This window comes from Sebastes fasciatus, chromosome 8 (assembly GCF_043250625.1).
Source record: "Sebastes fasciatus isolate fSebFas1 chromosome 8, fSebFas1.pri, whole genome shotgun sequence".
Lineage (NCBI taxonomy): Eukaryota > Metazoa > Chordata > Actinopteri > Perciformes > Sebastidae > Sebastes > Sebastes fasciatus.
This window is the reverse complement of record NC_133802.1, coordinates 3000105-3018120: the sequence shown is the minus strand read 5'-3', so window position 1 is coordinate 3018120 and position 18016 is coordinate 3000105. Positions and strand designations below refer to the sequence as shown.

Sequence of the window (18016 nt, the reverse complement as noted above, 5' to 3'; positions counted from 1 at the left end):
TTTATTAACTTCCATCTTAATAAGGCACCAATCAGGCTGTCTTTGGTAAATTGGTTAGTAGGGTAACTTTACAAATAGACCTGTGGTATCTAATAATTTATGTTGTATATCACAAGAGGATTATCTCAGTTATCACTAAAAGAGCAATAGATTTTTCACAAAAGCATGGAGTGAAAGACATAAAAATCATGCAATGTAATCTGTCATGTGTTGAAATAGACAGTAGTGAGGCAGAGCCGAGCATGATGCTGTCCTCGAGTCCCCGTATTCTCTCTGTAAAGAAGACTGACACATCGTAATAAATCCCTAAATGTTATCAATGTCTGAAAGAGAGCAGAGCAGGAGAGTGAATGAAAATCTAATAGGACGTGTTTGGCTCATTCCAGAGTTAATGGTGTTAAATTCTGAGAGAAAAGGGGGCTTTGGCCCAAGAGTTGAGGAGGGGCCTTTAACAGGGCCATAGACCTGTGGCACCCTGCCAACAGCCACTAATAGAGCCATAAAGCAATTACCAGGAAGTACTGAGAGAGAGAGAGAGAGAGAGAGAGGGACAAAACGAAGGAAGGAAAGGATTTACAGTGTGTTGAGTGGGAGGATGGAAAGAAGGAAAAAAGGAATGTGAAATGCAGGAGGACAACAAGAAACGTGATGGAGGGAAATAGGATTTGTGCCATTTGATATGACCATTAGTTATAATCAGTTTGCAGAGAGAGATAGAGAGACTATTGTATCGACAAAGTAATATATCTATATCTATTGCAGATCAGATAGTACTGACTGCCTAGCTAACCCCCCCCCCCCCCTCTGTTGTACGTCTGTGTCGTCATACTTGACATGTTTACAGGATGTTCTGTTTACCTCTGCTGAAGAGACGGTCGAAGTTACTAGAGATGGAAAACGGAAAAACAAGAACATTTAGTGATCAAGCTTGAGCCGCATCTCGTTCTGCACTTGCTTCCAGGCAAATATCTTTATAGAGTGAAACTGTGTGTGTGTATGTCAGTGTGTTCTCGGATTTGTTTGCACCTTTAAACCAGTCAGATGTGCAAAGTGGTACCAAATGTTTTCCGGCTTATCAGGCTTTGAGCTCGGCAGCTGCGTGCAATTCTGTTGTATTGTTCTGCAAACACGATACAGCCTTGCTCCCGAATACATTAGATATGAAAACTACAGAGTATTAAGAAAAAGGGATGATCCCTTGTGAGAAGATTTGTGTTGTTTTGTTTATAGAAGTCAAAGTGAAAAACATTCAGTGTGATAAAAAATGGATCAGCGTTCAGCCTTTTCTTGCATTTTTCTTTCCTGTTGTAGCTTATTTTATCATCCCAGTGTTGGCATATTTACTCTATTATATTTAACAGTTATATATACCTATTATACTTTATCATATACCCAAGGTGTTCAGCTATGCAAGAAAAGCTCCACAGACAGAATACGGTGTATTAGTATGAGAAAATAACCGTGAACAGGAGACAAATGAAATAATGTCACCACAATCTGCAGATTCTTTAACCCTCTGAGACCCGACAGACTTTACTGTCTTTCGGAGGCTGTAGCAGGTTCTGTTTTAGAGCTACAGTGAAGGTCTGGCATGGCAGTTTTCAAAGGGGTCCCTTGACCTCTGACCTCAAGATATGTGAATGGTAATGGGTTCTTTGGGTACCCACGAGTCTCCCCTTTACAGACATGCCCACTTTATGATAATCACATGCAGTATTTGAATGCAGTACAAATGTGTTATTTCCGCCTATTCCATCACTGTAAAGCTGAGACTCTTTTGGATCCAATGAGCCCAATTGTACTCATGTGTGATGGTGTCAGTCCCCATAGGAGACATTTCATTTTAGTGAGACCATTTTTTTTTTTTATTTGACGTCACTGTATAAAATGACCTTGGCTGATGATGATGATGAAATCTCAAAATTTCAAAAGTTTTCAATACCAAATCACAGCATGGCTTTTTCTATGGTGTTCCTCAAGGTCTTGGTGTCTTAATGTGCTATTTTGGAGGGATTATTGATCATTTTGATCAATTCTTGAGTGATAAAAAAGTGTTATATTTAGCACTGAATGTGTGTAACAAATAGTATCAACCAAAGAAATTGCTGCAACAACTTATGGGACATAATAGAGCATGGGAATGGCCATCAAATACTTCCATCATAATGTTCTAAGCCCTTATACACTCTCACAGTTTATTTTTAATTAATTAATTAATTAATTTCTGTTTATTTTCTGATTTATGACTAAAACAACTTGACACAGTGCTGCGCTGCATCTGAAATTCATTTTCAGGTTGCCAGCTTTCAGATGATGCACACCACTTAGAAACTAAGAAAGACAAGACCGGGTCTATTATGGGTCTCAGAGGGTTAACGTGTTTTTAAGAGAATGAGGTTCAAAGTCTTAAAACTGGAGCAGATGCCTTGATAAGCTGGCCATTCTACAGTGTATATGCATTCACGCTCTGTGAGGGAGTGTGGGCGACAAAGTGTGTACGGTCCTGATTTTGTTTGTTTGAGCGTATACTGCCTGAACATGTGTGTGGGTGGCTGTTTGTGTGTGTGTGTGTGTGTGTGTGTGTGTGTGTGTGTGTTCAGCGTTTAAATATCTGCAGGGTGCAAGTGAACGAGAGGAAAACACGAAGAGCAAAAATGCTGAGTGTTTCTTCAGAGTGAGTCTGCCACTGTTTACACGCACGGTGACTAACTGAGTGATGAATTCCCACTGTGTTTTTTTCCCCACTCAGGCGCAACGATGAGGTGACCCACATTAAGATCCAGAACTCGGGTGACTACTACGACCTGTACGGAGGCGAGAAGTTCGCCACTCTGGCCGAGCTGGTGCAGTATTACACCGAACAACAGGATCTCCTGCGCGAGAGGAACGGCCATGTCATCGAGCTCAAATACCCGCTTAACTGCAAGGACCCCACCTCTGAGAGGTGCCGACAAACACCAACACCCACATGTGACACAAATAAGTCCGCATTTGCATACAGCTAAGCACTATGTGGATAAATGCATGCAGGTAGACACAAATGTACATCACTCTCACTCACTCATCTTCAACCGCTTATCCGGGGTCGCGGGGGCAACAGCTCCAGCAGGGGACCCCAAACTTCCCTTTCCTGGGCCACATTAACCAGCTCTGACTGGGGGATCCCGAGGCGTTCCCGAGGCGTTCCCAGGCCAGTGTGGAGATACAATCTCTCCACCTAGTCCTGGGTCTTCCCCGTGGCCTCCTCCCAGCTGATCGTGCCTGGAACACCTCCCTAGGGAGGCGTCCAGGGGGCATCCTTACTAGATGCCCGAACCACCTCAGCTGGCTCCTTTCAACGCAAAGGAGCAGCGTCTCTACTCCGAGTCCCTCACGGATGACTGAGCTTCTCACCCTATCTCTAAGGGAGACGCCAGCAGAGAACAAAACTCTGAATAAAATATTAAATCTTTGTAATTTCTTGAATATACTTTGGGCCATTTTTCATGGCCCTTATGATGTGTTAAAGTTGTGTGTCCTCATGATGCCTTTCCGGTATGTTGAACCTAGAGGCAGTTTTGAGGTCTGTGTAGAATTGAAATAAAGGTCTGTAGGGGGAAGCCTCCATAGACTGTATATAAAAAATGGACGTGGTTACCGTGACGTCCCCCGTTGGTTCGTGGACTGCTGTTTGAAGCCTCGAGTTCAGCATTTTTGCCGTCACCATCTTTGTTTTTGGTCGTCGCCATCTTTGTTTTTTTGCACGAGATGGCGGAGCTAAGTACAATCAAACGCTGAATAAGACATTTTTAGGCGACCAAATGGTTATAATTATCTTTCATGAGCTGTAAACACACTGTGAAAGGGTTAAAGTTGTAAGACGAAAACACAGACAACCCACAGACCGGACAACGCCTTGGCGGCAAACCTGTCGATCACAAGGTAGCCCCGTCCTAAAGCATCCCCTGCTTTATGGTCTATTTGACTCTAAATGGGACCATAATTTACTAAAAGAACATCATACTGTATTCAAGAAGACTTGAAACTAGTGATTGAGACCATAAACTCATGTTTACAATGTTTACTGAGGTAATAAATCAAGAGAGAAATAGGCTCATTTTCTCATAGACTTCTATACAATCAGACTTCTTGCAGTTTGACACAGTCACTTGATCCATTGTTGATATGAAAATATTGATTAGTGCAGCTTTATATATATATACAGTGTATGTATGTGCATGTATGTATATATGTATTACATACAGTTTGTTCAGAATCATCAATTTAACCACAGAATTTGTAAAACGTTTGTACAACATGATCATTACAATGCAATTCCACTGAGAGCCGACAGACAACACTATTGAATTATTGTCCATCACCAGCAAGTTAACCGTTTAACAGAAGGGAAATAGGAAAGAATCAGTCATTAGATCAATAACTATGTACCGATACACACATACTGTTTGTAGGGAGGATGCTTTTGTTCCGTACACATGCACTCCCACACATGAAACTCAGATGCACTTAACATCCACATGCATAAACAGTGGCATATTCCCAAATGCATCTTCAAACAAACTAAGCGGATGGTGCTGCTGTTTTTGTTTATGCTCACCAAGTATGCACACGCTAACATCCTTCCAGAGAATATACAAAGGTTGGACGCAGCTATACACTTCATCACACCTACGCACCGTCATTGAAATGGGAGACTGAGGCAGCTGCTGTATTAATGCCAGGAATCCATGCATACAGGAGGCATTTTAAAAAAGCTACATGATCATATTTATAGCATCATTTGCAAATCATCACTTTTCAGCTGTGTTTGGTATCATCTCATGCTGAGCAGGTTATGTACATTTTCTTTATCTACACATCTGCACGTTGCGTATATCTCGGTTTCTATTTAGGTCTAAGAACAACTTTCGATCCATGGTTATGGTTTATGTGGTTTTTCCATTCGACGTACGTCTCTTGTCGGAGCGTTCGTGCCCACCACACAGGAAATAAAAAAAAAAACGCACATATGCAGGTTTTTCATCTTACATCAGCAACTGAGTGAGGCCGCAGCAATGTAACAGACACTTTCATTCTTGAGTAGGAGTCTACGCTCACAATGCACATATAGATAGACATTATGTTAAACCCCTAAAGCAACAATGTGGGACTTTTTCCCTTGAGGCAGGAAGCATATTGCTAGTCCTCAGTTGGTCAAGTTTCTGTCTTGTTCCTTGTCTCAATAATTTGTCTGCCTTGAAACAGCATCTAGCTTGAGGCTGAGCTTCTCGATCTCCACAGGCCAGTCGAAATAATCAACACTGATTTTGAAAAAGGTCTTACCTGCTGCATGTTTATGCATTTATTTGTTTGTGTTCTTTGGTTTTGGCCCTAAATGTCCTAATAATTTAAAATGGCTTTAATCGATATTTTTACAAAAACAGTGTTATCGAATGACAATATCAAAACTTGACTATGAAAAAGGAGTTGCTCGTAGTGACGGATGTGCTGGATGTGTAAATAGGCAACTATTTTGTAGGGCTGTCGTGGTGAAAGAATTTCCCCTGCAGTGACAATGATTGGCTCAACAGCGCAATATCATTGCCTTTTTTTTGCAAATGACTTCTTTATCCAGATTTTAGTGCTATATAAATAAGATTTTTACTGTCAAGCTATTATAAGGAATCTTGTTGCTTTTTAAATGACAAAGTTTTAAAGCAAATTAAATAGAACACAGAAGGGCAATGAGGCGCAGTATTTTCTTCAGTTGAGATGCTTTGGTTGCGTCTGGTTGCTATGATACGTAATATCCGCAGAAGTATAAAAATATCGGCACAAGTTAGAGTATTTGTTCTGGATGAAGGGAAGGCTGAGGCATGTAGGGAGAGAGAGGACGGACCTGCTGTGTATCAATTTCTCCTCCATTATTGTTGTTGTTCAGCACTTGTAGCCTACATGTAGGATGTGACGGTTGGTCTTTGTGGTATTTGTTCCACCTCTCCGCCATCGTGATTGGACGGCTGGGTAAAAATTGACAGTGACGAGCGCAGCGATTTACACAAAGTTGAACATTTTTCAACTCTCTGCAACCAGAAAAAAACACCACACGTGCAGCGCAGAATCAATGCTCAGCGCTTCGTCACGGGGAGCGTATTTACACATAGCGGATGTGGTGGATGCTTGCCATCCCCCTTGCTTGTCAATAGCGTGGTGTTGCAATATTGTGGTTACTGCAACAGCCCCATCAACAATTTGCTGTTCCAACTTAAAATGTGATGATATGTCAATGTTGTGTTCACAACTTGTTCCTGCTGCCAAAGTGGCCAAATAAATCAGTTATCTCAGGTTTAAAGCTAATATTAAGAGAGTGGGGTATATGGATATCCAGGACATTAATATAGCATCAAACAATGATGTAGAGGAATAATGGCTACCTGAGCAGAGAATGAAGTCACTCCCCCTCTGTGTGTGTTGTAATCACAGCTTCTCCGTGCTTGGTTAACATAGCTGGCAGGCTGCGTGTGCTTTTAGTGCATGTTCGTGCATGTGAGCGTACCCCACTGGCTAGCTCATGGCTCTGCACCGCTCTCATATGGTGGTTACAGCTGATAACGCCGTCCCGACCGACAGCACCGCCGCGGAAGCAAGCACCCACCCAGTGTTGCCTTTGTTGTCACTGTTAGCGCTGTTAGCACCGTTAGCAACGAGCTGCCAGCTCAGCCATCGCCATGTTGAGAGCTGCGTGGAGGCAATAGAAATGCCACCAATCTTGCATTTAGCAACTTTAACATTTTTTATATTGCAGTTTAAATGAAATGAAATACGACATCATAGCAATTGTAATATGATAATTACTGTAATTACCAGGTGATATCAATAATTATGCAATAATAATGATGATAATTTAGTCATATATACTACGTATATACATACACTTAGTTTTCAAATGTAATGTCAGGATTTGTAGTTCTTAACATGTTTGGATTATTTGTTGATTTTCATTTTGAGGAATTTGCCACAAATCATGTTTGAAGTTGTCGGTTTGCATGTTTCAGTCATTCAAGCTCTCCGACTGCCATTGAATATTATTTCTGGATTCATGTGTTGGTATATCACAGTCTGTTCTCTCACTCCGGTCCAGGTGGTACCACGGGCACCTCTCTGGGCGAGATGCAGAGAAACTGCTCACAGACAAAGGCAAAGCCGGTAGCTTCCTGGTACGGGAGAGCCAGAGTAAACCGGGCGACTTCGTCCTCTCGGTTCTCACCAACGAGGAGAAACACGACAACGTGGACCGCAAGACCAAGGTCACCCACGTCATGATACGCTACCAGGTGAGGGGTAACTCTCCCTCAACCCCTCCGACTACCTCAGCACGTTGTTGGTGCTTTGAGTCGTGAATCTTTAAGCAGGTCATGATTTATTTTTGCACTCCTCAGACCAGCTGTTACTGTAGTTGAATTGTTGATGTTTGCCTCCAACAGGACGGTAAATACGACGTGGGCGGCGGTGAGAAGTTCGACACCCTGGCTGACCTGGTGGATCACTACAAGAAGAACCCCATGGTGGAGAAAAGTGGCATCGTAGTGCACCTCAAACAGGTATGGAAGAGAAATAAAACCGAACAAAAGCATCCGATCTGGTGAGTCTTTTGCCTACAGTACCTTGAAGGCATGGATGGTGTTGCAATATGGTGGTTAATTCAAACCACGTAAAAATGTCATTTTAGCTTTTTAAATTCAGAACAACTCGTTTTGCTCTGTTGACTAATTTAAATATCCGTGTCCCAACGTGACAACGACAGCCACATAACGCCACGAGGATAAATGCAGCCAACATTGAGAACCGGGTACGAGAGCTCAACAAAGTAGCAGACAACTCTGAGAAACCCAAACAAGGATTCTGGGAAGAATTTGAGGTATGTGGCCCTCAAAACTGTCAAAACCAGAATCATTCCTTTTATGATTTTTAGAAAAATATATCTGTTAGTTAATATTGTTGATCATTTTTGGAATTCCAGTCACTTTAAAGGCTCAACAGTTTTATTAAATGAGGCTCAGGTTAAGAGCTGGATGACTCCAGTAATGTACGAGAAATAATTGGGGAAACAGAGACTCTTCTGAGTGCCATCTGCCCCGGGATGCCTAATCTTCACCATTGGAAAGTGTTTTGAGGATGTTTTTAAAAGCTCTTGTACAACACACTCCTTGTCAAACAGATTTTTAAAATTTCAGTTTTTAATTCCACCTTTGATGGCTTTGTTGCTTTACCTAGTAACACGGAGTATACAATATTTTCTATAACAGTAATTTGACACATAAAATGTAATCTTATACTATAAGCCAATTATTCCATTACTTTTCTATTAATCTGTTTCATATATATTTGTATAGGCTTACATCTATGTTTTTTTTTTCCAGTGAGTTATTTGTTTTCTTGTCTATCAAGGGAAATTCAAATGTATTTATGCTGCCTTAACCTTTTAACAGTGCTCGAAGTGGGCTGGTATTCATTGGTACGCAGTACCAGCACTTTTTCATTTTACTCCTTGGCATACCATGACTTTTTCTTGTGCACCAGCACTTCTCACAAGCTGCCAGTACTCTTTCCTGCCCTCTCCATATCAGGTTCTCTGGGAGATTCATAATGGCGATTCATAATGCCAGCGTATTTGTGCGGTGCCGTACGAACATAAAAACTATGTGGACGGCATCTGGACAAGCCGACACACGGCGGCGGGGGAGTTTGTAAAATAACTAGTGAACTGTTTTTTCATATCTTTTTTTTATTTGTGATCAAATATAATTAATGAAACATTATTACATAACATAAGTTTTCTGAATCTGCTCTTTTAGGAAAAACATTTCCAGAAGAATTAAATGTTCGGATGAAGATATGAATGATATGGGCAAATAATACAATTATAATTTAACTAGTTATAATAACGGACCAAAATGATGTAAAATTGTTTTCAGTCAAAACCCCCCAAAACTCCTAGTATCTTTTATTCACTGTCTAAATTCAGAATGTGTCTCTTTATCTACTGCATAACATGTTGAAGCATCCTGACTGAGACAATGCTCCTAAACCCTGAATGATACCCCGACTATAGGCTACAAATAACATAGGAAAGCACTTAAACTATTAACACTTTGTGTAAATATACAAACACACCACCATGTCGCAAGAGATTGCTGATACCAGCCAATACACACGTGTGAATAAGAAAGTACTGGCACTTTTTCTTTTTTCCACTTCAAGCACTGCCTTTGAGTAACGATGTCAAGGCTTATATTGTGGCATGCTCTTATGTTCCTGCATTTGTCATTTTCATGCAACTGCTACTCATTAATGTGAATCATTTCCATGTGTCAGTGCATATTAGGCTATCATTTATTATTATTTGGTATCATCGGCACAACACCAGGTTTTTGCAGTGCGCGTTTGTCTACAAGATCACAGTTACTGATTAATGTCTGTTTGTTGGATTTCCTGCTCCTAGGTTACAATCTTTATTGAGATGATAATCAAATACATTGAAATAACTATTATGCTGTCGATTGCTGAGCTATTAACTGGTCGTATCTGACTTTGTATTTGAACTGTAGATGTACCCGTCAAGAGCACATATGCATTCAAAATGAATTTATGTAGAAAGTAGGAAAGAAGAGACACATGTAGTGTTTCTGCTGTTGCACTCCAGGGTGACCCCTACTGTATTAAAGGCCCATTACACTGTTCAAACACAGAGCATTAAATGAGCCCTGTGCAGTTTTGTTGTAAGCAAAAGTAATGCTAATATTTCTCCAAACCAAAGTGCATTTGTGTGTATCTTCTTCCCTGTCTTTGTTAGTACGTTGCTGTATATCCACGTGTTGATCAGGGGGAATTGTGTGAAACCCTTTGGCAGGAATGTGTACTCCATAGTGCAACTAGAGGCCTAACACTCCATTAGCTAAACGTTTTAATCTGAGCATGGCTGATATGTGTGAATAACCTCGGAATTAGTTGTTGCATTACAGTACATGTTCTTTTTCTAATACAAACGTCTCACCGTCTCCTTTTTTCCTTTGTCGTCAACTACCAGGTACTTCAGCAGCAAGAGTGCAAACTGCTGTATCCCCGGAAAGAAGGCCAGAAGCCAGAAAACAAGAGTAAAAACAGATACAAGAATATCCTCCCCTGTGAGTCACGCAGCAACCTGCCATTTCCTGTCTCTCCAACTTCCTGTGGAAAGAATAACACAAATACATAACAGACAACGTAGAGGCCTCAGCAGAATGTGGAAATGCTACCTACAGCCTATCAATTGACAGGAAAAACCATCAAGTGTGATCTCAGAAAACCGTAGACGTTTTGTTGTGCATTAATGACAGTTTGACTTTGTGTTTTCAGTCGACACAACTCGGGTTGAACTCAGGGAAGCAGATCCAGATGTTCCTGGTGCAGACTACATCAATGCCAACTACATCAGAGTGAGCCTTCTCAGCAGTACACAGGCCATTTCTCTTTTTAACTGTTAACTCATCGAAAGATGTTCAGCAAACACGCAAGATAGGTCACCTTCACGTAAAAGAATTATGGATGTTTTTAGTAGCAAAGTTATGCATCATACAGTAAAAAACAAACTACCTGTTTTATAAGCAACAATTTAAAACCTTTTTATTTCTTTATTTTTAGTCTTCATTTTAATAAATTCTATTTTCTGTGTGAATATGAATCTATTGTCTCAGTGTCAAAATGCTCAATTCAGCGTATAATTGTCCACGCTGTACAGAGTATGCACGAAGAGGGGCGCCACGTGGATGAGGGCAAAGTCTTCATCGCCACCCAAGGGTGCCTACAGAATACGGTGGTTGACTTCTGGAAGATGGTGTATCAGGAGAACACGCACGTCATCGTCATGACCACGAAGGAGATGGAGCGAGGACGGGTGAGCGGTCGGCACTAAACGTACTACTAATATACAGCAGTATAGTTCAGCTCAAAATATTATGATTGCTTCTTATATAATGTTGTACTAGAAAGGTAAATTAATTAAGTAGAAATGTTTCTATTAGGGCTGTCAATCGATTCAAATATTTAATCGTGATTAATCGCAAACTAATCGCAGATTTTTTTATCTGTTCAAAATGTACCTTAAAGGGAGATTTGTCAAGTATTTAATACTCTTATCAACATGGGAGTGGGTAAATATGCTGCTTTATGCAAACGTATGTATATATTTATTAATGGAAATCAATTAACAACATAAATCAATGACAGATATTGTCCAGAAACCCTCACAGGTACTGCATTTAGCATAAAACAATATGCTCAAATCATAACATGTCAAACTGCAGCCCAACAGGCATCAACAGCTGTCAGTGTGTCAGTGTGCTGACTTGACTATGACTTGCCCCAAACTGCATGTGATTATCATAAAGTGGGCATGTCTGTAAAGGGGAGACTCGTGGGTACCCATAGAACCCATTTACATTCACAAATCTTGAGGTCAGAGGTCAAGGGACCCCTTTGAAAATGGCCATGACAGTTTTTCCTCGCCAACATTTTGCGTAAGTTTGGAGCGTTATTTAACCTCCTTCGAGGCAAGCTAGTATGACATGGTTGGTACCAAGGGATTCTTTAGGTTTTCTAGTTTCATATTCTGTCGGTATCTTCACACTAGCTTTAGAACTGAGCCCGCTACAACCTAGAAATCACAAGTTGCGTTAATGTGTTAAAGAAATCAGTGGCATTCAAATTAATTTGCATTAACATATTATAGCATTAACTGAGTTTCTTAGTTTCTATACATTATATTTCCAAAGCAAGTAGCTTCTTTTTTTCTCCCCAGCTCTTTTTCATTTGCTTTCTGAAGCATTTCCTCCTAAATGGTCTCTCTGTTGTCTCAGGATTGCACTCCTTTGATTGCTGTTGATTGCTTGCTATGCTGTGCAATATCATTTTTCTCTGTGCAATATCATTTTTCTGCTTGTGCAATTTTATTAATACTCTGTTTATTGTCAATACTGTATATACTGCTCCTATTTTTATATTTAAATTGCTCATATTTTGTTTTGCTTTTTTTTTTTTTTTTTTTTTTTACTGTTGGCTGATGCATCTTGTTTTTTGCACTATCCCCTTTGCTGCTGTACACTGCAAATTTCCCCGCTGTGGGACTAATAAAGGAATATCTTATCTTATCTTATCTGATAATGATGGAGATCTACTGTATGAACTCAAGGGTGTTCAGTGATTGGAGGCTTAATGTTTTGTAATAAGAGCGAAACAACCCCACATCTGACACATTACAGTAGTCAAGTGTAATTCATCTAGAAGTTGCGTTAACAAACCAGATTGGTCATAAAGTGCTTTTACAGAGCGACAGAATATAACAAGAGGTGGACAGTTTTAGTGTCTGATGTTGAGCTACGTGCTGGTTCAGACACTTTCCAAGAAACCAGGGGACACGAAAAGTCCCAATTGTTTCAGTTTAATGACAGTATCAAGTCCTGATGTTGACCTTTATAAATCTGCATCACTCTAACTGCTTGTCAACCATTTTGTTCCTGCATTCTCAGTTGAAAGACGGTTCTTGATGGCATTAGTTGATTCTCAGAGAGGGGAGGATATGCATAGTAGGGATGATGGTGTGTGTGTGTGTGTGTAAGATGTGGGGGTGGGGACGGAGACGGCTAACAAGGATAGTATGACAGTTAAGCTGATTGGAAAGCTGCTTGAGATGAGCTGGTTCTTTCGATTGTCTAATACCCACCACCCTCCCTCTCCTCTCTCCTTTCCCCTCTCCATCCTCCTCTCTCTCTCTTCCTCTGATTTAGAACAAATGTGTCCGTTACTGGCCCGACCTCAACGGCACCAAGGAGTTCGGGAAGGTGCTGGTGAGGAACGTGGACGAGCGGCCGGCACAAGACTACATCCTGAGGAAGCTGGAGGTGACCCGACTGGACCGGGTAGGGAAAGCTGTGCGCTCAATCAGAGTTGACCCACTGACCCTGGGGTCAGATTATCTAACCCCCTTACACACACTCACACACACAATCCTACAGCACGTGCTTGTGCTTACGGGAGGATCGCCTGCATGGATCTCAAGGATACAAGATAGTGCAGAAGAAGTGCACATAGCCTTTTAAGATTTTCTTGCACTAAAGGCTGAAATAAAATGAGTTGTTCTTTTATACATGAACACAATGAGCAAATTAAGTGTAAAAAACAAAAAGCCACTTTGTTGTGGCTCAAGTGTGCTCAGTGTCGCTGTCCAATTAATGCTTGAAAGACGCTGTTGCTTTGATCACAGTAGTCAATCTGTTTGAACTTCATTTAAAAGGGAGGGATTTTAAATGATATGTAAAGTCTGCTAAGCCTGTCTGAGATCAACTCAGCAATATTGTCTCCAAAGAGTAAAGCCCCCCAGATGATGCTTCTGTCCATCCTTAATGTTTGTGTTGACGTGAATGGCGGCTAAATTGAAGAAAATCAACCAAAACTTGTATGTTAATATATCACACTCTCTCAGATAGTGAATATTCCTGTCAATCTCCTGTAAAAGCAGGAGACTAAAAAGCAGTTTCTCACAAGTGTGATGCAAAAATGCAGTGTCGGAATACGGAAAGTCCACGTGTGAATTTTGCCGCATGACACCGGTTCTGGTGCGAATTATCCGCGTTGCTGTATTCCATTTTGAAAATGAGGCCAGATGAGTTTCCTCCTAAATAGTGCCGTGTCCACTGCACACAACAAAAAACCTACCCAGACAGAGAATGTCTGAGGGGCTAACGTTAACTACACAAAACGTAAATTAATCGGACCCCAAATTTGATGCTAACGTTAGCTGTTGTGCCTAGCCCCGTTCTGTGACCAACATATAACGTCAGCAAGTGCATATCCACTACATTACCATCTTCATTGCATCCCAGCTGCTAGGCAATCTCAAGCCATATATTGTCCTTTATTTGGTTGTTGAGGTAGTGGTGTTTATCGTACATTATTGGGTGTTGAGAAGGGGACGGTCCATTGTTATTCAGAAACACCAAAAGTCAGAAAAATTTCCCATTTGACCAAAAAAAGACCATTTGTCCCGAAAATACACACTCAGAAGCACATGGCTAATTATTACGCAAAATGATGCCGCTCAGTTGAAACAAAGGATTTCATTGGTCAAACAGGCGGAAATCCGCTGAAATCGAGGTCCATCTGAATATTTTTCTCCCCCGCACGAGTGTTCCGCCGGGGTGTGCAATTATTCATAAGGACCCACAAAATCAGTTTTCACGAATTTCTGTGCAAATTCTTCAGACGAAAATGCATGCTTGGTGTGAAATGGCTTTAAAGCAGGCCAAGTGGTCCTCACAATGTAGAGATTTAGTTCCATTGAAACAAGACAAGGATTGGCTTACGTTATATACTATACACAGACTCACGTTAGTTCCTCAGCATGAGTCCAAGAAGAAATAGGAGAAATAGGAACGGAATCCACAATTCTTTTTGCATAAAAGCATATTCCAGCATTCACAGCTGCTCATTAGTGTTGGTATAATCACAGTGTTACTACAATAACAGCTACAGCAACAAAGCCTGCATGTGACTACCAGAGATCATCCCTCCATTACAGTACAACAATGTCAACAAAGTCCAAGTCAAAACAAAGACGGAATTCTGTACTGACTGTGACTTTGGAAAAACCCTCTTGAATTGGCTAAATTAAACTGCCAAAGCATCATCATCAGCTTTGACTGAACTTTGGAAACCGTGCTTGGAATGAGTATTGTGGATTTGGCCCCCCTGTTTATCACAGTAAGTCTTTTAATGAACACTGCAGTCAATATGGAGAGGAAAGAGGAGGATGACGTATCAGAACACATGTTACATGTTACATGTTACAAGAGTCAACATGATCAAAATACAACTTTCTCAGGATTTTAAAATAAAACTGCAAGTTGTTGTGAGAATTTTTTGACAACTTCAGCTCATCCTCTTTATCTGCTGTAATTTCCTTGTAGAAGGAGCCTCTGAGGTACATCTGGCACTACCAGTACCTGAGCTGGCCGGACCACGGGGTGCCCAATGAGCCCGGCGGTGTCCTCTGGTTCCTAGAGGAGGTCAACCGCACCCAGAGTACCATTCCAGACACCGGACCCATTGTCGTCCACTGCAGGTACAAACAATGTTACAATATGAAGAGTAGAGTTTGGATGGAACAGACTGTTGGGCCATGAGTTAATTATTGTTGGGTCAGGTAGAGGTAGAGGTGACCTGCCAACACGGTTCTTCAGCAGATATTAACAGATATGTGGCACAACGGACTTCTAGTTGAACACAGGAGAAGTGATTCAAAGGTTGCAAATGGACATTTATATAGCGCTTTTCTAGTCTTCCGACCACTCAAAGCTCTTTACACTACATGTCAGCATTCACCCATTCACACACTGATGGCAGAGGCTGCTAAGGTGCCAACTTTGCCCACCAGGATCTAATCGAAATACTCATTCACACACCGATGGCTATGCCTTCGGGAGCAATTTGGGGTTAAGTGTCTTGCTCAAGGACACATCGACATGTGACCCGGAGTAGCCGGGGATCGAACCACCGACCTTCCAATTGGTGGACAACCTGCTCTACCCTCTCAGCCACAGCTCGTTGTGGGTTTGAGTCCCACCAGAGTTGATCTTTATTAAAGGGACTGTTTGTAAGAATCAGAAATTGCTTGTTAACAGCGACCTGTGGCCGTTAAGTCAACGAAAGTCAGCGTCCTGTTGCTCGCGCTTGTGCTCGCTCTACATAGACATGAACGAGCATCGCTCAAAACAGTGAGGCGACACACGTCAGCTAAAAGCACAATATCACTCCTATATTTCAGCTGCTTGGCAGTAATGTTAGCTGACCAGACGAAGGTCTCTCCATGAATCACTGCTGATCCTAGTGTTGGCTTTTCCTGCCTCAGCCTCCCGACCGCAGCCGGAGGGAACAGGGGAGACACCGGAGTTTTGGTCGGAGACGATAACGTTTCTCTCTGCGGAGCCCCGTCACTTCACAAGACACGGGAAACCTCTGTTGGTCTGGAGGAGCTGCAGCTGCAGCTGCAGAGCTAAACTAACTCTTCTGAAGTGTGTAGTGTGCGCGCATGCACGTGAGAGTGGAGCAAAAGAGCCAGCGAGAACGAGCGCGGTGTGTGAGTGAAGGCAGGCAGGCAGACAGAGGAGCAGAGTACAGCAGAGACTCCGGTCCTGGAGACCAAAGCTACGGTCTCCCCCGCGTCCTCCGACCGCGGCCAACACTGTTTAACAGACGGGCTTCACTAGATACAACTTTGTGGTTTTGGTGCTTCCGTGTAGTTTGTGTTGGAGTCTTGTCTGAACAGTGTAGCCACACGCGAGCGCGCATGGGACACCGACCCGCAATGATTTATACATGTAAGAAGTGACAAACAGTCCCTTTTAAAGTTGAATCTATTCTAAAGATCAATTCCTAAAATCCCATCTTGTGTACAATCCTCTGTGTACACACACACATGCACATGTGTGCACGCAGGGCTGGGGTTTCCCGTATGGCTAAACCAATCTGTGGGTCACTGCTTGCTCTTTCCCTTTTTACTCTTCTTCCCCAAGTTGACTCAGTTTTTCCATGAGATGATAAAGTTATTGTAGAACACTTGAAACTTTGCTCATTAAATCAAAATTTATGAAATTAGGATTTCATGAAATATGGTTTCAGTTGGCCACTTGGGTGCGCTATTAATAAGGTTAAAACTTTTTCCCTACTTATTGGCAACAAGTCTCCAACCAAACAGCTCAATCAAAACTAATTCTAAAGAGATGGTTATCAATAGTGCTTCATTTCACTTTAACCCCCATGTTGCCACTTGCAGCAGTGTTTACTTTAGTTACTGTTGATAAAGCTCTGCTTTTGCCAATATAACATTACTTCATATAGATGTCAGCATGACCACTAACTAAACCACAGGAACTATTTGTAATATCTGTAAAATCTGTTTTAGTTATGCTGCAGTCAGGATTTTTGTATTTTACAGTAGACAGGCGATTGACACTTTCAAACATGTTGATAATAATAATACAAAATGTGTATAGCGCCTTTCACACAAGAAATGCGGCACAAAGTGCTTTACAATAAAGTAAAATAGACATAGAATGAACATTAAAAACAGGGAAATAATGCCATAATTAATGTAGAATAAGGTGGGAAATAAAACACACTTGATAAAATAAGATGAAATAGAATACATAATATAAGATGGAAAATAAAACCCACAAAATAATAATAATAACAACATTACCCATATTTGCAGCGTTCACATCCATCAGTAAACACTGCAGCGGGATCGAAGGGTCTCCATTCTCTTCTACTGTTCTGATATTTTCTACATCAGTTGATAACATTTGAGTGTTGCAACAGATTTGTCCATTTGGTGTACTTTCATGTGTTTCACCATACCAATCCTTCCCCAGCCCCCAACATGTACTACAAACATGATGACAGATACACTGACATCTGACTCATGAACTCCACTGATCCGTCGGCTTCTGATAAATTAATGTTGTTATTGTGGGAAAATAACACCGAGTTGAGCCCTTGTTCTCTGAGGGATCTAACAGCATTTTATATGTGACACAACAGCAAATTCAAGTTGATTGGTGTCGGCAAGTGAAAACCTATAATTCATAACCTCAGCCTTTTCATGTGTCACTCCCATCGTCGTGTATGGGTTGAGAAAACTCTCGATGCTTACGTAACACTCTTCATAACTGTCTGGATCAAATCAAATATGCCCTTATAAGTAAGTACATCTATTTCTCACCTCGACATAGACGCTTATTTTCTTTCAAGTGTTGTAACTACACATGGTTTGACTTTTTCACTCTCCGCAGCGCAGGCATCGGCAGGACGGGCACCATTATCGTCGTCGACATCCTTATTGACGTTATTAACCGCCAAGGTGGGAGACTCAAATATGAAACTGACACACTGGACTTTTTTATTTTCAAATCTTTGTACTGCATCTCAAATCTCAAATTTCTGGTTG

General features: G+C 41.4%; 1 protein-coding gene across 2 annotated transcripts in view; it reads left to right on the top strand.

Annotated features, from left to right (window-relative positions):
* ptpn11b (protein tyrosine phosphatase non-receptor type 11b) overlaps positions 1–18016 on the top strand; it is a 63676-nt gene that overhangs the window by 31638 nt on the left and 14022 nt on the right. For both annotated transcript variants that reach the window (XM_074642841.1, XM_074642843.1), the window contains exons 3-12: positions 2750–2944; positions 7121–7313; positions 7464–7580; positions 7784–7897; positions 10067–10163; positions 10375–10454; positions 10757–10912; positions 12801–12932; positions 14979–15133; positions 17862–17929. In XM_074642841.1, the coding sequence (XP_074498942.1) occupies positions 2750–2944; positions 7121–7313; positions 7464–7580; positions 7784–7897; positions 10067–10163; positions 10375–10454; positions 10757–10912; positions 12801–12932; positions 14979–15133; positions 17862–17929 (1307 nt within the window). The remainder of the gene's footprint in view (positions 1–2749; positions 2945–7120; positions 7314–7463; positions 7581–7783; positions 7898–10066; positions 10164–10374; positions 10455–10756; positions 10913–12800; positions 12933–14978; positions 15134–17861; positions 17930–18016) is intronic.